Genomic DNA, 22,520 nt, shown 5'->3' with positions numbered 1-22,520 from the left:
AAAGAAAGAAAGAAAGAAAGAAAGAAAGAAAGAAAGAAAGAAAGAAAGAAAGAAAGAAAGAAAGAAAGAAAGAAAGAAAGAAGCAGGCAGGCTGGAAGGCTGGGATGTTGATGGAGAATGTAGATAGAAGGAAAAGTGGTCACAGCAACTTTCTGCCTTAAAATCATTCCATGTATCCTACTCCAGGTCCCATGATGTTCTCATAACCTATTCTCCCAGTGTACCTTCTTACAGTGCTGGGAACACCCACTTCTCTCCCACCTGCATCCATGTTCTTTCTGTTCTCTCTCCGGGATGCTCATCTTGTTCATGTCAGTTGCCCATTTCTCCATTGCCTGACTTCTTAGTTTTGAAGTCACAGTGAGAATATTCTTACAATACTCAGCTTGTGCAAAATAATTCAAAACCCTTCATACTTTTTGTCTGTCTCACCTTACCTGTTATTTGAAAAAAAAACTGAAATAAGATTGTAGAAAGAGAAATACAGCCAGGGGACTAGTCAATTGTTCAAGTCAGAAAACTGCCAGGTGCTGACAGTACTCAAATGCATGTCATAACAAGACTGCTCTCCCTACAGATGTGTGATTCTTAGAAATTCAGCAGAGTTCTGTAGGTATCATGGACCTCTTCCCACGGAAGCATCACAGTTACATTAATATGAGCTTTTGTCCCTGTCCACTCTCTGCTATAGAGCGATGTCAGTCTGTTGCATCCTACTCAGATTGATCTAGGAACATCTTGGTTGTCTTCTTTTTTATCGAGCGTCAGAATCCAGTATGAAATCAGTCTGTTGCATGTTTTTTTATTTCTCCTTGGCATATGCATGGCCCACTTTTTAAAAGTGTGCCTACAAAATAGCCACCTGTTTTATGACATTGTGTGTAAAAGTTCAGTTCTTACAGGATTTTGCTTAATATTATATCATTACAAATTATCCAAAGGCTGAGAAGATTGCTCGGTATTTTAGACTGCTTATTGGCCATGCACAGGACCTGACTTCAGTTCCAAGTACCACATTCAACAGCTTACAACCACCTGTAACTCTAGCTCCAAGGGAGATCTAATACCCTTCTTTCGGACCCCACAGGCACCCATACTCACATGAATGCATTTGTGTGTCTGTGCATGTGTGTATGAGCACACACATGCACACATACACAATTAAAAATACATATTTTACAAGGATCCTTCACATCATGAGTGGGAGCGTGTGTGTGGTGGGGGGGAATCTGGCTTGTTTCAGCATCAGGCTTTTGTGAAGTTCAGCTGTGCATATCTTGTGAGTGCATGCTGTATGCACCTTCCTGTTTGGGGCATGCCCTTGGGAATGAAATTGCTGGGTCACAGAGAACATGAATGAACCTTCACCTTTAGTAGATACCTTACTTCATCTTCAGTTGTTGTAAAGAATGTTTGATAATGTTTGTTTAATAATAGAAGTCTATTAGGTTCTTGGTTTTGGAGGATGGGAAGACCAAGAACATGTCATCAACATCTGCTGAGTATCTGATCAGGGAGAACCTTCCTCTCATGCCTGACCGCATAGTGGAGGGTATCATGTGGAACAAATGTGCTAGTTCCAGTCTCTCTTCATAAAGAGTTACTTGTGCCACTCCAGGGACCCTACTCCTAACTCCATCTAATCCTAATCTCTTCCTTAGGGATCCTGCTTCCAGCCATTAAATATGACACCAAAAGTTAAGTTTTGATCATATCCTGAGCCATAACAAGAGGTTATGGACTATCCACTCAGAAAACTACAGTAGCTTAGTCTTGGTAAAATCATAATTGAAAATGCTCCTATAAAACTGCTCTTGAACCAACACGAAGCAAATTGTCCTCATTCCTCTTTGTAATCTGCACTAGTATAGACCCATGTCTACAGACTGGTAAGATTAACTTCACTCCAGGCTGTGGCACTCTTCTGCCTTTCCCAGACTTTTAAATGTGTAAAATGTATTCACACTCACTGTACAAAACAATGAGGAAAACTAACACCTGTTCACTGGATACTGGTCCACAGTCTACATTTGATTGTAGTTATTCTCACACATAGATACTATGCAGATTTTTACAGAAATTAAAGCCTAAAGATTAGTAAGTGACCAAATGCAAGAGCAACAATCAAACAGTATTCTGTCTCCTACATGTACTGCCTTGCCAAGTGCACAAAGAGAAAGCTGGCCTCCATATCATCTGCCGATGGCCCCAGCTATGCCTTTAGGCATGGCTCCTAAGGGTCACCTCAACTAAGCAGTTATTTAATTGTTGGGAATCCCTGTGACCTCACTGTCTTTGCAGCATCTATACAAAAAGTTGGGTGGATTTGAACACTTCAGTTCATTTAATTTCTGCCAAGTTATTTTAATTTTAGAGGCATAGCCATTTCACATATGCAAAGAGCACAACGGGACATGCTAAAGGGGCTGTAGTAGGGACTCCCTGGGTCTTGTGGAGCACAGTGGAGCCACCTGAAAGCCTATTCTTTCCCACTCCATTTTCTTAGAAAGCATTAAATTCCAAAATTGTTTCTTTTTCTTCAGAATCCTTATATAGTTTGGGTTTTTTAAAAAAAATGGAACAGTCGGGCGTGGTGGCGCACACCTTGAATTCCAGCACTCAGGAGGCAGAGGCAGGCAGACTTCTGAGTTCAAGGCCAGCCTGGTCTACAAAGTGAGTTCCAGGACAGCCAGAGCTATACAGAGAGACCCTGTCTTGAAAAAAACAAACAAACAAAAAATGAAACATAAAATAACTTGTCGCTGGCCTTGTCTTCTGTTTTCAATATGAACTGTTAACTCTTCACAGGTATTGATGGTGATGAAGAAATTAGGCACCTGGATGAAGAAATCAAGGAACTGAATGAATCCAACATGAAAATTGAAGCAGATATGATGAAACTTCAGACCCAGGTTAAAAAAACACTAATTAGATACTTCTAAAAATGTTTATGGTCTCTAGTGGGTACAAAACATTGACCTTCCTGAATCTTGCATCTGAAACATTGCTAATACCATAGAGAAATGTGTTTCTCTGTCTGTACTCACTGTAAATCTTGAATGAGTGGCTCATGCCTGTGGCTATTGACTCGGCAGCAGTGGCAGGAGTTATTCCTCCTCCTTTACCTAGTTGGCATAGAAGCCCCCTTCATGAGCAAATAAAGCAGATGGCCATCAGACTCCGGTAGAGCATGTGGAGCTTTATAGAGAACAGTGTCAAAAAGGTAAAGAGTTCTTAGTTTTATTTAAAATGCAAATGCAACATTAAACTCTTTATATGATGTTTATGCTAAAAAGCAGATCTTATACAAATATTTTATACAAAAATTCCAAGGAATGTTTAAACCACTGGGAAAGAAAATTGCACTCAGTCCAGGATTTTTAAGAAGCTAACACAAATTCTGTCATAGGGGAAGCAGCTTGGTGGTAAATTGTTTGCCTATCCATTGCAAGACTCTGGGTTCGATTCTCAGCATCTCAAAAAGCAAAAATAACTGCATTGCAAGAAGTTAGAAGTGGAAAAAATGAGGGCAAGCAGAGGGGAGAGGATCCTTCATGCTGCTCTCCTTCCTTCCCTTGTAAAGTATAAGCTTCTTCTACTGGCCTCTGCAGTCCTCACCTAAGTAGGTCCATTTCTCTGAATTAGTTCCTTCATCCAGTCTTCTGAATGCCACATAAATCCATAGGAAGAACTTGATACTTCCATTTGGAAAGCATGAGGCTCCTCTGAAACCATTACTAAAGAGCACATAGCTTCTGCTTCATGGATCTTGATCTCAGTGGAGAAGCCAAACAGTAAAGTGTGTGTGTGTGTGTGTGTGTGTGTGTGTGTGTGTGTCTGTTTGTGTGTGTGTCTCTGTGTATGTGTATGTGTGTCTGTGTGTGTGCAATTGGCTGCCATAAGAAGGAGGTATTTAGTATTAAACAAGATGATCAAGTCCCAAGAAAAAAGAAATGCATTAGTAATGATTTAGACATGGAGGAGCTAGTCAGCTCTTATGGGGAAGACTGTTTTGGACAGAATAGGTTCCTAATCATGACAATTGTAGAGATTTAAGCAATAGAAGAATATGTCTAGAAGTAATATGTCTAGATAGGGCAAATTACAGAAATGTACCAGAGATGACACTGGGCTGGTCACATAGAAAAACCTACTTGGTGTGATGGCCTTGGTATTTACTTTGATGGAACTAGGAGCCTCTGAATTGTTTGGGCTTTAAGAGTAATTCAGTCATCCTTGATGTACATTCTAACATGACCTGGAAAAGACAAAATTTGGTAGTGAATTTATGAGGACCAAGGAGAGACTATGCAGAGCAAAGCTGACACATTGTCACCTGTGAGAAGTGATAGCATCACACCAAATGGCTTGGTCCACATGGCCACAACATAAGTGGATAGTGGCCTCATCCTGCGTATTTTGCAAGAAATTCTCAGTGAACTTGAAGTACAAGGGCAAGAACCCTAAATCTGGGCAACATTCAAGTTGTTATTCACTGCAAAGAAGAGACTTGCTACTGGAGCAAGAATTGGGAAAATAGCAGATTTACCCTGGGGCATATTAACAATAAGATATCCACCATATAGCCATGTAGAGAAGCTAGACCGGCAATTCATGGAAAAAGTCTGTGTTGAAATTATAAATCGGAAGGTATGAATCTAAGACTTAGAGCAAGGGCAGGGCTGCAGTTTGGGATGGAGGCATCCCTTGTTACTTACATCTAGCTTCAGGTTTCCCCCAGAGACCCTTTAAAGGCCTCTAACTCTGCTTCTCATGTCACTACCTCTGCTCTAGATCACATCTATGGAGAGCAACTTGAAGACCATAGAAGAGGAGAACAAGCTTATAGAACAGAGCAATGAGAGTCTGCTGAAGGAGCTGGCAGGGCTTAGCCAGGCTCTCATCTCCAGTCTTGCTGACATCCAGCTTCCACAGATGGTAAGACCAAGACCAAGGCTCTGCTATCCCATCATCTACCTCAGTGTCTTTGTTCCATTACCCTGTGGCTGAACTGTCAACAGTCACCTACCTATCCCTGATTTGGTTTCATGCTCAATGATTTCTCCATCTTAAAACATGGTAGATACGCATATTCAGATAATTTAAGGCCAGTGGCATTCCAAAAGGCCAGGACTTTTTAGGGATGAAGGTTTGCTTGAAGCTATTTTATAAAGTTATATGAAAGCTGGATGCCAGAGCTCACTCACTGTAAATATGTTCCCAAACAGTTGATTCTATAAATCCCTCAGCGTCATCCACTCAACTCATGAACTATAACACTCCCAATAATCTCATTGTAATAGTCAACTTCTTTTCATGGAACATAGAATGCATGTGTGCGACCAAGGCATCCATATTTCTATCCCTTATTCTTTATCCCTTATCCCTTATTCCTTATCCCTTATCCCTTATCCCTTATCCCTTATCCCTTATTCATAAGTATGCAACTATTTAGAATTCACAAAAAGTTTATTCTACATTTTCACAAATATAAATCAGTCTTTGGAGATGGAGATGCATTGCTGGGGGCTATATTGGCGATGCTGTTAATTTCCTCAGCTCAATACAATCCCTGCCATTCCAGCCTAGGACTGTTAAAGAACCACTTGGCAAAAAGCTTCATCCTCTGAGCATGCTTTCCACAGACAATAGCTGGTTTTATACTCAGTAAGCGCAAATGAGACCCAAACTCTTCCCAAGACAAGAAGTATAGTTTGGAGACCTCTAGCTCAGCGTTTATTATATGGTTCCAGTTTGATCCTCAATACTCTTCAATCGCATTCCATTAATGCCATGAGTTAAGAGTATACAGATCACACACACACACACACTTTTTTGTCCTATCCCAAACTGCCACAGTCCTATAAATCCTTCTCTTCATACTTATATAAGTTGGCAACATTCGTCACTATCTCCTGATCTTCCTTGGGGCAGCTGAACCTCTATGATTGGTTTCCTTGTGCTTTGTCTCCATCAGGGGCCTATCAATGAGCAGAATTTTGAAGCATATGTAAATACTCTCACAGACATGTACAGCAATCTGGAACGGGACTATTCCCCAGAATGCAAAGCTCTACTGGAAAGCATCAAGCAGGCGGTGAAGGGAATCCATGTGTAGAACGACAGTATGCAGGAAACAGAGGTCACTGTGGCCATGAACTCCCACAAATCTGCAGGGGTCTAATACCCCTGGAGCCTGGAGGCTGTCCCTTGTGTTAATAATTGCAACATTGCACTAATTTTTCCCCAGCTGACATAAAAAGGAAAGAAAAACTATGATAAACTCTTTGGATTAAAAGCAATGCAGTCAATTATTAGATCTCATTTATTTTCATATCTTTTTCTTTTCTTTCTTCATTGCACTCTTTATTTTGTAAAGTATATGTAAAAATAAATGTGACATTTTATATTTTATTTATTACTAATCAAAGAGTTTTTTATCTTTTAATTGCATTTTGAAGTCTACCATATTTTTACAGGTGTGCTTATTAATTTATCTTCTAATAGAATTTAAATAGAAATGCTGTTCTCAAATCTTTCTGGGTTTAAATGAGAAAAACAAAACAAAAGAAATGTGTGAAGGAAATCCTGATGTCAGGACTACACTGTGGTCAATCTTGGTTTCTACTGTGCACTTCCATTTCTCCTTTACTGGTTTTGTTTTTATAAATGGCTTTTGGTAATGTGAGCTGAGAAGGATTATGAAGATAAATGGCGCCCACTAGTGGGAAATCCACACTCACAAAAGCACAGGATGTTAGCAAACTGCGCACTCAGAACTTGATAGCAATAATTAAATAAAATAGTCAGCATAGTATTCCACATGGCTGCACAGATTTAATTAATATGAATTGTTTATTTAGACTGTTTAAAGCATACATTTTAAGTGAATCAGATTTGTCTTCTTGTTTTTCAAGTCACATTGGCTAGTTGACAACCCTTCCCCAAAATGAGAAATAAGCTTCAATGTGACCAGCTAGGCTTTTCCTGCTACACGTTAGTACAATATACAAGTGACAATGTTGGTGTAGATTCGTACTTACAAATACAGACACATCCAAATGGAAATTTTGTAGATACCATATCCCCTGAAATAGCATTTATCTTACTGGGTTGACTGGAATAGAATGCAAAACAGAAGACCTGAAAAAAAATTGGTATTCCAATCTGAGTGGTTACCTTGAATATTGACGGCATTGGTCTTTGCTTCCCTAAAAAATGAGACAGTTTTCAATTTGATAAAACTCTTGACCTTCAAGTGACACAAAGTATGTTACACACACACACACACACACATGCACACTCGTACAGACACATGAACACATGCACACACAACAGTACAGTCTACACACATATATGCACTCACATTCATCCACACATGAAATTCAACCTGCAATCTCAACTGGATCAGAGTTTAGAAGTTGCTGTAGTAAAGGCAATGTCTATTTCAGGGACTGTAAAGTAGTTAAGCATTATTTCAAAAGTTTTTTTATATTTATTTTTTTTAAGGAAAAGGTATAGACAACCAGCTAAACTGCCTTTTTGGTGTGCACACACATTTCATGTGCAGATGTGCCTCTATGTAAAAGTACACATGAACTTTAGTGTGGGCTTAATTTTCTGTGCTATAATAAAAGTGTTTATTTTTTATTAGCCTCATGAATATTTAGATTTAGTGTGATGGCATTCACAGGCTTGAATTCAATGTTACTACTGTTACTTGCTCTGATACATGAAAAGTGGTACAGTCACTCCACTCTCATGGAACCGTGGATATTGTTATGCATCAAGTGGCGCTTATCTTTGGCTTGGGGTTCATTTGAACTCTTGAATCTTAGTTTAGTGAAAATGAGATGTCTGTTCTTAGGTAGGAAAGGTGTTTATTTAAAGCTCAATTTTAAAATAAGCAGCTACTGCGAGTAGTGTCTACTATAAATGGGACACAAAGTTTCCTATTAAAGTATGTCTTTGAACATTTTGCTACACAATACTTCAAAGAAGCACACAAATGGGCTCACTTATTACAAAGACAGAAGTTTACTTTGCTAAATATTTTAACAAGTTTGTTATATATTTTATTTAAAGAGATCTCTTACAATCCTACATATTTATTACTATAATTTACGTGGTTCCATTTAATTTATTTGTGTTCATATAGTTTTATGAAGTATATCTGTATTTATTTGCCTCCTGGTACTTGTGTTTTATAACATGCACTGAATTATTTTCTTTTCAACTATGTTAATGAATGATACTGTAAATTGGGTATTTTGTAAACAAAAACAAAGGCAGTGATGTATGCGTTTTTATTTGAAGTAGTTTGTTTGTATACTGTTTCTCCAAATGATTAATATTTCTTACATCAATGCAACAAAATTGTGTTCAGTGCTGTACATTTGGTGTATGGTAGGAAATAAAAATTGATAATGAATTTGGCTGTGGTATTTACTTTATAAAGACAGGTGTCACCATCCCCATGACCCATAGCTCCTGATACCATAGAAAGCCTCGAACACAGAACAGTTCCAGCTGAACACTTTTACCCTTGGTTGAAAGGATTCTTAGCCACTTGATGATTGGTTAACACCTTGATGTAGAACATATCTCCAAAATGGGGTGGGCCGTTGCCTTGGCTACAACTAGAAAGAATTTTGCCCAGATCTAATGACCAGCACACAAGGAGTCCTTTCCTGATACCAAGCTGCTGGAGGTCCTGAATATAGCTTGCATTTATGCAAGGCTACCTGCTTTTGTTTTCTTATCTAAGCCGTCAGTATTCTCTACTTTTGAGTTTCTATCCAGACTTACACATCTCTTAAATGTGATTGCCCCTCAGAGGCAATGTAAAGTTTACTCAAATTAACTAAAGAGAAGTCCGGATCAAAGAGGGAGCTGGGCTTAAATTGGGTTTGCTTTTACAGAGCACCACATACTTGCAGTCACTAAGCTTACACAAAATATTCATATGATGTGTTCTTGGAAAGCGATGCGAGCTGTATCAGCCAGTATCTTAGTATCTACTTAATTTAGTATGTTTTACATCCTAGCCTGGTTTTTACTGTCTATGAGAAAGTGGTATCTATAGTTCATGATACAAATTTGTCATGGAATTGTATCAATTCTACTGGAACTTAGGAAGAAATGATGAGCAAGTTCCACCTTTTCCCATCACATATTTCTAATCAGAACAAACTTCCTGAGGTCTTGAATTTAGCGGGCACATGAGGCAAATGACAGGTATCATGACATGTAAATATACAATTTCTCCTGTGGAAACAGCATGAAGGTTTGCTATCCAACTTCTATTTCCTGGAAAAGTGTGAGTTCCAGATTGGTCGAGACACTTTGTTAAAAGACGTGGCAGGCCTAGAGGAACCACAAATGCAGAGTGTGAAGGGAAAATACACATGAAGAGCAAAGAAAATACACGAGGAATCCAGATGACTGGAGGCAGAGGGTCCAAGAAAGTGGGTTGAGGATTCAGTGTGAAACTCCAGACCTCGTGGTTCAAATTCTCAGTAGCAGCCTTTGCTATGCAAATATAGACTGAATTTCAAGGTTAGGTGTAGTTCAATAGTAGAGTTGCTACATCACATTTCTAAAGCCTCATCTTCCATGGCTGCCACCTTCCTTGAAGAGATTTAACAAGCAGGGGGTGGAGATTATTTGTTTAGCAATACAAATATTTCTTGCAGTAAAGCAATACAACTTTATTCAATATATTTCAATTATAATAGAATGTGAAATTGATAAGAACTTTTTCTGTCATTATTTTCTATCTATTACCATTCCATCAAAAAGTAAAATAAAATAAAATCTTGAGGTCTTTAGAACTCTGACATGCTTCTACTGGATCCAAAGTCCAGTATGAAAAGAGCAGGACAGATGAATTGAGAAATTGCCTTGTTCTACCACATAAGGATTTCACTACTAATGTTTTCGATGTGTCTTTCCACACATTCCACCCACTTCATTGTGGCCTGCAAGTAGTGCCTTCTGTTTCCTTCAGCTATCCAGCAGGTGACATACAGTAAGCAGATTGAACTTGCTAATAACTGTCCACACTGTCATTCGCAGTCAGAGATGCTTTGAATACTCAGAAAACCCTTGGGCTTGTGGAGCCATGTTACCATATGCAATGAAAATGGGGAGACGGCTGGTTCTCAGCTAAGAGTAATGCCCGAGACAATAAAACTGGACAAAAATGCACCCTGGATTCAACCCCATTTGCTTGAAAAGCTAATCAAGCAGCTTCCCTGTGTTTTAAGAAAAATCTACTAAAATGCATGTATTTTACCATACACATTGGTCTACACTACCAGAAATAAGAAAGCCTAGTATACACTTTTGACCATCACCACATTGACCAACAGAATCCTTTTAGGTTCCTGCCAGATACAGTTTCATCTGCAGGATATGACCAGGAATGACATGAAACCACTAGACTAGAACATTCCATGAGGGGAAACACAGTTTAGTTGAGGATTTAGACTGCTGGGGGAGCGGGACGGGAGGTGGCAGCAGGAAGAGCTTTGCCAGTTTTATAGGGGACAAGAGGAAGAATGCATGAGCCAGAACAGCCTGACAGAGCAGGAGAAGATGAGGTAGGTGCAGGCCATAACGACTGTAGGACAGCATGGAAATTTTGAACTAGGGTAGGTTGTTTGAGTTCATCAGGAACTAGGTGCACCTTGCTGAAGGCAGTTGACTGTTGCAGGTGAGTAAGGGAAGGAAGAGCTTTCCTGACAAACAGGAAATGGCTTGACAAGATTTCTGAGAGATGCTGAGCTTAGACTTCTGTTAATCTGATAGTAATCCTTCTATTTAGTCAGAGGCTAATAGCTGAGCTCAGGCTGTCACTAAGTCATTTGTTTCTCACCACTGTAACCCTGATACAAAGGTAACTTCCATAGGCTGTAGCAAAGCAGAAAAAGCCTTACCAGGGAGGAGAGAATAGGGAAAGAAAAGAAAGGAACCAGTATTGATATAGCTACAGGAATACACCCCAATGGCATCGTCCTTCCAACTCGGCCCTGCCTCCTACCTTCTTCCACTTCTCAGTAATGACCTTGTAGTGAAAATCCATCTGTTTGTTAGGGCAGAGCCCTCACCATCTCCCTGTCTCTGGAAATGCCCTTACTGGCATGCTAATCTATATATGTTTATTATCTCAATGAACGAACAATCAAAAATGGACCATGGCACCTAACACCTAGTATTAAGTGGGCTCCTGAATTTACTGTCATGGGCTCCAAAGCCACATTGTAAGTGAAATTATTACTATGTTCTAAGAAAGTGGAATTGGGAAGAATAAAGATTCTGCTGATGCCCTCCCACCCCTGAATATGTACCAGGGTCAAGATTGAGCTCAGCTCTGAATTGAATATCAGCCCGTGATCGGAAGCTCATTTCTCGTCAGCAGATTTATGACCCCTCTCTGGAAGTCCAGTGTTCTAGCCTGCCTTGGTTCATTAAGTAAGAGATGATCATTTACTCAAAACTTTTGGAAAAGGATCTGACAGAATCTTTTCTGTCATGTTAAGAGCCCACCATTCTGAACATTTTTCTTATAAAAGTTTTTACATAAAAATATGTGGGTTGGTATACACATGAACTCCGATTATGTCAGCATGCACAAGGTTTGTACAGGTTCAAACCACACAGAAGTCCAGTACAGAGAGGGGGAAATGGACACAAAGCCTGGTCCCTAACCGAGAGACTATTTGCAATTCATACCTAGAGGGAAACAAGTTTTCTCAACTGCAGTGATACTAGTTATATCACGCCCAGGGCCAGGCAGCACTGTGACCTCATGGAGTTGGACAACACACAATGGACTCTGTGACTTTTGTTGCTCTTGTTTCATTTGATTTTGCTTTGGTATTTTGGTCATATTATGATTTTGTTTGATTTTTGTGTTTTGTTTTATCTTCATTTTTAGCAAGAAAGAATATGAAGTTGAATAGGTAGGAGGTAGTGAGGGTCTGGGAGGAGTTGAAGGAGGGGAAAATATGATCAAAATATATTGTGTGAAAAGCTACTAAGTACAAAAAATTGCTCATGTATTGGACATTTGTAAAGCTTTCACTCAAAACTTCCACTGTCTCCATAACTGATTCTGTGTTTGGAACTAAAATTTTTAAAAATATGAATTTTAAAAACAAAAAAGCAGAAAAAAATGTAAATAACTTTGTTTTGGATTGGGTTTAGGTTTTCTGTCATTGGCTTTCTTTTGTGTATGGGACAGTTTTAGATAGGCATTTGACTGATTCATATGCACTTCCCACCTATGATTACCAGCTGTAAAATATTGTGCACTGTAAAGTGTACTTTTCACTGATGTTCACCAGCTATGAAGTGTTTTGACTGTAAACAGGAAGGAATACCCTGCTCTTATGGAATGTCTGTGTCTCTGGTAGAATTTTATATTTCAGTATGTATTGCCATATGTTAAGTAATCATTTTACTTTTTTGACAGACTGCGGTCTTCAATTTTATATGAAAACTTTGTAATTGTGAGCAATATAGTCTAAAATGTATGTGGCACTTTAGGGATATGCCACTAACAATGCTTTTAGAAACCCAGTGTCATGAACGAACTGAGGACCAGGGAACTGACAGTCCTTAGCCAGTTTTCCCCCGTGGGCAAGCAGAGGTCCCCAAAAGAGTTCTATTAACACGGGCTTAGTATTCAAGGAAATTTTGCCCAGGAAGAAAATACTTGTAGGTATTTTCACATTCATCATACATTATATATACTGAGAATATGCAAAGTGCTTTATATATATTACTTAAGTCTCATAAGATTCTATTAACTATGTATGAACTATGATAAGTATGGCATATTTTATGGGATTATCCCTCCCCAACTCTAGCCCATAGGGTTGTGGCCCTCATCTGGCCTCCCTACTCTCCAAGCCTCCCCTCAACCCACTCCTCAGAGCTCCCTCCTTGTCCCAGCAGTAGCCAGAAGTACTAAGATTTGACCAGCAGCACAGGCTGAAAGAAAAATATTTGTATGCATTGAAATACAGTGCCATTTCATTGTTAATTTATCGTTTTGTTTTTATTGGTTTCTAACATTCAATGTGACTTCTAGAAAAATAAAGTCACCTGACTCTCAGTACTGTCAGCAGAGTTCTGGTCCATTTCTTCTGCACGAAGCTGTTCAAAAAGGAAGAGAAAAAAATAGGGAAGTAAAGAATGAAGCAGAGGGGAGGAGAAAGAAAGGAAGAATGAGAGAAGGAGAGAACAAAGCAAGAAAGAAACGAAAAGAAATGAAAAGGAAAGGAAAAGAAAAGAAAAGAAAAGAAAAGAAAAGAAAAGAAAAGAAAAGAAAAGAAAAGAAAAGAAAGAAACAAAGGAAAGAAAAAAAGAAAATAGCTGGCTTTTTCCCTTTGCCATAGCTTGCAAATCATATGCTTTTTTGCTACTCTTTCTTTTTTGTGGAGTAAAATTTCCAGGCAGAAACTGAGAGCAATGATAACTGTTTCTTCTCAGAGACAAAAACAAAGTGGTAATCACATTGTGACATCCACAGTGCAGTGAACACATGGCCTGAAAAGCACTCACTTCTCCCTCCCCCTCACTTCCTTCCCACCTTTCTTTCCTCCTTTTTCTTACAGTTTTCCATTTTCATAGCCAAATTCTGATTTAAAGAATCATTGTAACTCTCAGAGTTGTTTTTAGATGTAACTATGTGAAATACTGAATTCTAAGCTTAGAAAGCCTACTGAAAATAAGAAAACCAACAGTGGAGTAGTTCACACCTGTCCTGCAGAGACAGAGGCAGGAGGATCATGGCTTTCAGACTAGCCTGCACTATACAGTACTCACATAAAAGGGGGAGAGGGCAGAAAAATACAGTCATATTCAGCTTTTATCTTGGCAAAATTTCCTGCAATAGTAAAATACTGTGAGTACACAGTGAACAACAAAAGGCATGGTAATTAACACATAAGCTGTTGCAAAGAAGGAGCTGGGACTATCTTAAGGAAGAATGTGTTGTTTAAAACTGAGCCAGACTGAGGATCTAAGAACAGAGAACATTTGTCCTACTTTAACTTCTGGGTAAGGGGAGGCCCAGAGAGGCAGTAGTAGAGAACAACAGATCCAGAAACAAGGGCCAGCCAAAAGCTACAGTTGGCAGGAAGCTAGCTCAGGCTGGGAGGTGCATAGAGATAGTTGAGAATCTACATAGAGTGGTCAGGAATGGCTCTCACTAACTCAGAAGAGCTTTTCAGTGAGTTAGAACTGATTCCTGTGATATCAAATGGGCCAAAATCTGGAGCCACCTGGCCTTTGCTGCCAGAGGCCCAAGAACTCTGCTGCTGCATGACACCAGCTACATCCGAGCAGAGTGACCAGTGCTCGATCCCTATGAAATTACTAAACCCAAAGTCACTGAAGTAAGTAAAACGACAGATGAAAAGATTTCAGACATTTTCTTGTCCTGAAAAACACTATAAATTAGCAGATCAATTTAATTCAACATCTTCAGAGGAAAGTCAGCAAAATGGGTAAGAAAACTGGCAATATATGGGTCCAGGAACAGATTGCTCAGCACATCAGAGCAGTTGCTGTCCTGGCAGAGGATTCAGACTTGGTTCTGAGCACCCACAAGGCAGCTCACATCTGCCTGTAACTCCTGTTTCAGGGGACCCAACACCCTCTTCCAGCCTTCATTGGCTCTTATCTGTGTGCAATGCCTGCAAACTCACACGGCTCACATATAAATATTTTTTAAGGAGAATCAATCAACAATGTAGATAAAAAAGAAAGCTCACAGCCATGTTCTCAAAGGGCTGGGGCTTAGTAGACATGGAGCTCTCTGGACAAACTGTAATGATGTCTGACCTCAGGCTATAGGACCAGAGGTGACACATGGCCTAGTATATACCAACAAAACCTTCTCCAATGGGTTTCAGAATCCCACCAGTCAGGAATGTTCTGATCCTGGGTCTCAGAAGCCCCTCCTTCTTAGAATGAGGAAGGAAGTTGTCTTTCCTCTTACAGGTCTCCCCGCTTTTCCTCAGTCCTGTGTCTTCAGAGACTTCCAGGGTATGAAATCCTCACAAACTCTAGAAGTTTTGTTCTAGGTGTATCAACAGCAGGAAGGCTTAACTCCCATTACTCCACCCCTGGCTGCTTAGTGTTGGATCCTGTAGCAGGCTTGTGTGATATCACACTCTGCCCTTATCTCTTCCTATAGGACAGTCCTATTAAATACAGCCCACCCACACAGCCTCAACTTGCCTTTCTAAGAACCGTTATCGTCAAACGATGACCCTGGGGTTTGTAGCTCTAATATGGAAGCTGGGAGGAGGAAAAATCAACCTTTGATGCTCATTGAGGGATTTGGTTTGTTTCTTTTTTTCTCGGATTATTTACAAATATACTTCCATGTGTAGGCAGGAGAGGAAACGATCACCTGTGAGACTCGGACACCTGAATAGAGCCACAGGGAGGAAAAGGAAAGAGGAAAAAAAATACTCTGAGAGTCCCAGAATCTGTCAGTGAAAGCCAACACTTGCTGAGCCCCAGAGCTGCACGATATGGTTCATGGAGAGGTGTACTATGGCCCAGGGCTTGGGATTTTAGGATATTTTAAAGGATTCTGTGCACCCGTCTTTGGGGTGCTTTTCACCTTACTGATAAAGCTAGCCAGGTAGGTTCTCATGTTCATGTATTCAAGTCAATGATAGAACAAGTTCAGGACAAAGAAGAGGGAAGATTGCTGGCAAGACCCATTTACAAGCTGAGACTCCTAGAGTCGGGGAGAGAGGAAGTACGGATTCCAGGGGGGGTTCGGGTACCCTGCCTGATGACTCTTTCTCTCTCTGTTGATCCCAGGTATGTATACTCCTTTTAGTTTGGGATTGGGTCCCTGCTTCTAACCATGAGTACCAAACAACTTCAGTAGGATCCCTTACCTCTGTGCTTGGCCACTGGAATCTCTGGGTTTGGTGTATGGGCATAGAGCTAATTTGGTTTGGCTAGGGTTATAGTTGGGGTCCCCAAGCCTCCCCTTTCTTTGTGGTAGAATGAAGGAAAGAAACTCACTGCAGATGAAGAGAAATAGCCTACTTCTCAGGAAAATGGAAACTTAACTGATGGGAACAAAAGAAGTAGGGAGGGGGCCATAGTTTCCCAACACCCCTTGGTCAGGCTGCTATTGTGTCTTCCATCTGCCAGGAGAGCGGTGTGGAGTGTTTATGTCCCTGTCCTGTGGCAAGCTAGCTTCTTTCTTCCTTACCGATGGTGTCCTCAGAGCTCCTCTGTGGCATTTACTCCTCCTCTCTGGGAAACACTCTGAGCTGTCCCTGACTCATCTTCCAGCTTGGTCTCCTTCCCTCCTATCACTCTTTCCTTCTATTTCCTTCACAGGACTCCTGGCCTGTGTCTGGAGGACACATCTAAGAGGCCAGGGGATACAAGGAGCACCAGAGGGAGGAGCTTGTGTGAAACTCTAGAGATAGAGAACAAATGCAACCATATAAATACAGTTTTTACTCTTCAGCTAAAGGATCTTGGCATCACTCTGAGCCTGAAAAATATTACAGCCTCAGCCACGTTAGCTAATGTTACATAGATTTAGGAAAACAAATTGGCCAAGGCTCAGGTTTTCAAAACTGCTATGCAATAATTGAATGCTAATTTCTCCACTGCAGTTCCATTTGGACCTGGCACTGAGCAGTGAGTAAATCAACTTTGCAGTGGCTTTTTCAGCCTTATCCGCTGACTGAATTATGCACTTTCCCCTAGTGCTCTCAATTTCAAAACTCATTTCCTATCATAGTGGGTATCGTTTTTCTGAGCATCCTTTCATAAGTTTGAGACAATTTCTATATGATTCCTCCACCTGAGTTAGTCAGGACACACAGTGTGAAGAACTTTATGTCTACATAGGTCTGTGGAGAGGGCTTATTAAGGTTGAGAAGGGGGTTCACACATATATCCTAGGCTGTGACAATCTCCTGGCTTTGATATCTTCTAAAAGTCATTTTACTTGGTATCTCCTTTGGTTCAATTGTTCCTTTTTAGTCAAGCTACATGATGACCTACCTAACCATTAGTCGTTTGTTCTCTGGTGTAATTTATCCGAGCCATGATTGACTTATATGAAGTTAATATCTACTCATCTGCTTAGTGCACCTTCCAGTACTGCCTCTACAGTGTCCTGGAATCACCTCTCACCTCTGAAGCTTTTTCTGAAAGCCTCTCACAATAAAGTTTGCCTTTATTCACTTAGAGAAATCCACACAAACCAGACAAAAGCAGAACATTACAATATAATATACCTTGTACCATCCAACTGGGTAGACATGACCACCCCATGGGTAACTCTTTTCATACACTAAGTTCCCTGTGGGGTGCTCTTCTGAGCCAGAGGCCCAGGAGAATTCATCCCTATAGCACAGGAAGCCTGGTGGGTGCAGTCCCCTGGTTTCAGGACAAAAGCTATACAGCTCAGGAGTAGCACTGGAACCAGAGCCCTCTCCAGGCTGCTTCCCTTCATATGCTGACTGCTCCTGGGACTAACAGCCACAGAGTAAGCTACCAGACTGCAACTTCATTTCCCTGTTGCAGATCAGCCAAAAGTAAAACTTCTTGTGCATCCTCTGCAGGAATTGATGGTGTCTTGTGTGTGTGTGTGTGTGTGTGTGTGTGTGTGTGTGTGTCTGTCTGTCTGTCTGTCTTCTGTCTGTCTGTCTGTCCGTCCATCTGTCTGTCTGTCGGTCCTAATCACCTCTTAGTTAGACAGGACTTTAGTAAATGTGACCCATCCACACCTCAATTTACCTTTCTAAGGACCTTATCCCAAATACAGTCATTGTGAGGTACCAAGGTTTGAAGCTCCAACATGGGAGCTGGGGAAAGCAAAAGTGTCATCATTTAGTAATTGCTAAGGAAGCTGCAATGATGTTACGATGATGGGTTACCAGATCCATTAAAAGATTTCAAATGCTTTCATCTATTTTATTATTTCTTCGTCTGAGTGTGCATGTCCAGACTTCCAGAGCCATTGATTACATGTCCTTTCCCCAGATACAAATGGCCACATGTACATGAAAGTCTTCAACACCTTTAATTACCTAAGAGATTACAGATTAAAATCACAATGAGCTAGGAGCTCATACCTGTTAGAATGGCCAGTGTTATGAAGACATAAGATAGGTATTACGGAGGAGGATGTGTAGCTTTTGTGAACTGTAGGTGGAAATATAAATTAGTGCAGCCACGTTTAACGGTATGAAACTTCTTCAAATACCCCAAAGTAGAAGAACTGTGAGATCCAGAGATTCTGCTGCGAGTCACTGAGTCAGTCTGTCAGTCACTTCCCTCACACTGTGGCCACAATATCAAATAGGATCAGGAAGGGAAGAGTTTGCACCTTTATAAGATTAGATTCATCATGGCAGGAGATGCAGTCTGTTCCTTGACAGTGGGAACTATGACAGCTTGCTACTTGTGTCCAACCAAGAAACAGAGAGCTCAGACAGGAAGTAGGACCAAACTATTGTGTAAATCCCCTTCTTCCACAATAACCCATTTCTTCAACTAGACTCTACCTCTAGGGACCAAGTGCTCAGGCATAAAAGCCCATGGGGGATATGATAGACCACAGCAGTATCTATACAAAGGAACTGGAGCCAGTGCAAATAGAAGACACCAAGAAAATGGTTCCTTCTAAGCACAGCAAGACTGATACACATATGAACTCACAGAGACTGTGACAGCATGCACATGGCCTGCAGAGGTCCAAACCCGATGAGTCCCAGTGCTGAGAGGGGGAGTGGACAGGAACTCCCATGCCTAATATAGGAGCTATCCCCAAGCGTCAGCTGCTTGCAAAGGAAATATTAGTTTTCTCCAATGGAGTCTCACTGAGTAAACAAACCACAATTAAGAGCAGATCTTATGTCCAGCTGTAGATAGCCAATACAAAACAAACTCAGTAGTATTTTTGGAGGTTTGGCTTTTGTTTTGTTTTCTTTTCCTTGTATATTAGAGTTTCTGATTTTGTGTTTTTATGGTGTGTGTGTGTGTGTGTGTGTGTGTGTGTGTGTGTGTGTGTGTGTGCATGTTTCTTGTGCCTTTTCTTTATTTTTTTCTTCTACTTGTTTTGTTTTATTCTGGTCCATTGCAGTTGCCTGTTTATTTTCAGAGAGAGAGACAGAGACAGAGACAGAGAGAGACAGAGAGACAGAGAGAGAGAGAGAGAGAAAGAGAGAGGGGGGAATACCCCATGGGGATATGGGAAGGATGTGGGAAGAGATGAAGGAGGGGAACCCATGAGCAGAATATATTGTATAAAAATTTAATTTTCTCTTTTTTTATTGAAAATAGAGTCTTTTCTCATATGATATATCCTGATTATAGTTTTTCCTTCCACTACTCCTCCCAGCTCCTCCCTTCATCCCCTCCCCCTTCAAACCCACTCCCCTTCTGTCTCTCATTAGAAAAGGTTTCTAAGCAATAATAACCAAACATAATAAAGCAAAATACAATAAGATGAAGTAAAAGGTTTTTAATTAAGTTGAATACTGCAACCCAACAGAAGGAAGAGTTCTAAGATAGGCAATATAGTCAGAGGCCCACTTGTTCTCACTGGGGTCCCATAAAAATAATACGCTAACAGCTATAAGATATATTCAGAAGCTCTGGCATAGGCCCTATGCTTACTGCTTCACACTCTGTGACCTTATATGTTCCTTACTTAGCTCATTAAGAGGCTCTTGTTCTCCTGGTGTCCTCCATCCCCTCTGACACTTACACTCTTTTTTTTAAGAATTATTTTTTATTTATTTTTAAAGAATTATTTATTTTATTTATATGAGTACACTGTTGCTGCCTTTAGATACACTAAAAGAGGGCATTGGGTCCCATTAGAGAGGGTTGTGAGCTACCATGTGGTTGTTGGGAATTGAACTTCAGAACCTCTGGAAGAGCAGTCAGTGCTCCTAAATTCTGAGTCATCTCTCCAGCCCCTATTTTTTAAATTTCTTTAATTGCTTCATTTATTTACATTCCAATTGTTTCCCCCCCTTCCAGGATCCTCCTCCAAGAGGTCTTTACACCATCACCCACTTTGCTTCTGAGATGGTGATCTCCCACTGCATGCCCACACCTGCACACCCACGCCCAGCTCACCCCCACCATAGCATCCCCTTTTCCTGAAGAATCATGACTCTACAGGATTAAGCATATCCTCTCTCACTGATCCCAGGCAAGGCAGTCCTCTGCTAAATATGTGCTTGGGGCCACAGATCAGACCATGTATGCTCTTTGGTTGGTGGCTTAGTCTTTGGGAGTGACCAGGGACTCCGGTTAGTTGATATTGTTGTTCTTAATATAAGGGTACCATCCTCTTCAGCTCCTTCAGTCCTTCCCTTCATGCTTCCATAGAGGTCCCTGACTTTCAGTCTAATGGTTGACTGTAAATATCTGCATCTGTCTCAGGCATCTTCTGATAGAGTTTCTCATAGGACAGTCATGCTAGGTTCCTGTCTGCAGGCACAACATGGCTTCAGTATTAGTGTCAGGGTTTAGTACTCACCAATGGGATAAATCCCAAATTGGGCCAGTCACTTGATGGCCTTTCCTTCAATCTCTGCTTCATTTTTGTCCCTGTACTTCTTTTAGTCAGGAACAATTCTGGGTCAAAAAATTTTAAGATAGGTTGGTGACCCCATCCCTCCACTGGGGACCCTGTCTATCTACTGAAGGTGGTCTCTTCTGGGTCCATCTCCTCCCCATTGGGCATTTCAGCTAAGGTAATCCCCATTGAGTCCTGGAGCCTCTAACATTCTAGTTCTCTGGGAATTTCTAGAGGTTCCCCCTCCTGCCCCCATCCCCTGCAGCTGCATATCTCCATTCATTTTCCTGACCCCTCTGGGCTTCTCTTCTGTCTCCCCCCTAACCTTGCCCCCCTTTTCTCCCATCCTGCCCTTTCACATCGAGGTCCTTCCCTCCCTCCCTCTGCCTCCTCTGATTATTTTGTTCCCCCTTCTAAGTGGGATTGAAACATCCTCACTTGGGCCTTTCTTCTTGTTAAACTTGTTACAGTCTATGGTTTACATCATGGGTCTTCTGTACTTTTTGACTAATATCCACTTAAATCAGAGAGTACACACCATGCATGTCCTTTTGGGTCTGAGTTACCTTACTCAGGTTGATATTTTCTAGTCCCATCCACTTGCCTGCAAAATTCATAACATCCTCAATTTTAATAGCTGAACAGTATTCCATTGTGTAAATGAACTAGGTTTTCTATATTCATACTTCACTTTAAAAAATCTGGGTTGTTTCCAGCTTCTAGATACTAGGAATGAGACTGCTATGAATGTAGTGGAAAGGGCACAAAGACAGTATCTAAATTACCAAAATCAGAAATGAAAAGGGAAACATAACAATAGAAACTGAGGAAATTCAGAAAATCTTACTAAAAAAAGAAAGCCTGTACTCAACAAAACTNGAAAATCTAGATGAAATAGATTATTTTCTAGACAGATACCAGGTATTAAAGTTAAATCAAGATCAGGAAAACTATCTAAACAGTCCGATAACCCCTAAGGAAATAGAATCAGTCATTTAAAAACCTCCCAACCAAATAAATAAATAAATAAATAAATAAATATAAATAAAAAAATTTTTAAAAGCCCAAGGCCAGATGGTTTTAGTGCATAATTCTATCAGACCTTCAAAGAAGACCTAATACCAATACTGTTCAAACTACTCCACAAAATTGAAACAGATGGAACACTAATTCATTCTATGAAACCATAGTTACTCTGATAACTAAGTCACACAAAGACCCAACACAGAAAGAGAACTTCAGACCAATTTTGCTTATGAATATCAATGCAAAAAAAATTCTCACAAACTGAATTATGCACACATCAAAATGATCACTGTGATTAAGCTGGTTTCATTCCAGGCATGCAGAGATGGTTCAATATATGAAAAGCCATCAATGTAATCCACTATCTAAACAAACCCAAAGAAAAAAATCACATGATCATCTCATAAGATGCTGAAAAAGCTTTGGACAAAATACATCATCCTTTCATGTTAAAAATCCTTGAAGAAATCAGGAATTCAAGGCCCTTAGCTAAACATAATAAACACAATATATAGCAGTCCAACAGCCAACATCAAATTAAATGGAGAGAAACTTGAAGCAATCCCACTAAAATCAACCTGTTCAACATAGTATTTGAAGTTCTAACTAGAGCAATTAGACTACAAAAGGAGATCAAGGGAATACAAATTAGAAAAGAAGTCAAAGTATTACCCTTTGCAGGTAATATGATAGGATACATAAACGGCCCCCAAAAATTCTACCAGAGAACTTCTGTAACTGATAAACAACTTCAGCCAAGTGGATAGATGTCAAATTAACTCTTACACTTTTTCTGCCTCTTCTGATGCATTCCCTGAGCTGTGAAGGATTTGATGGAGACCTACACTTTAGACTGTATCTCTGTTCAATGTCGGGCTGTGGGTCTCTGTATCTG

At 40.3% G+C, this 22,520-nt stretch overlaps 1 protein-coding gene across 1 annotated transcript in view; it reads left to right on the top strand.

The window, feature by feature from the left end:
• Positions 1-6,341, top strand: part of St18 (ST18 C2H2C-type zinc finger transcription factor) — a 110,434-nt gene extending 104,093 nt beyond the window's left edge. The window contains exons 19-21 of the mRNA XM_029533387.1: positions 2,809-2,912; positions 4,795-4,938; positions 5,978-6,341. Coding sequence (XP_029389247.1) covers positions 2,809-2,912; positions 4,795-4,938; positions 5,978-6,118 — 389 coding nt within the window. The 3' untranslated portion in view covers positions 6,119-6,341. The remainder of the gene's footprint in view (positions 1-2,808; positions 2,913-4,794; positions 4,939-5,977) is intronic.
• Positions 6,342-22,520: the final 16,179 nt, after the last annotated feature.

The sequence above is a fragment of the Mus pahari genome, chromosome 22 (genome assembly GCF_900095145.1).
Source record: "Mus pahari chromosome 22, PAHARI_EIJ_v1.1, whole genome shotgun sequence".
In the NCBI taxonomy this organism is placed as follows: Eukaryota; Metazoa; Chordata; class Mammalia; order Rodentia; family Muridae; genus Mus; species Mus pahari.
This window is presented reverse-complemented; position numbering and strand designations above follow the sequence as displayed.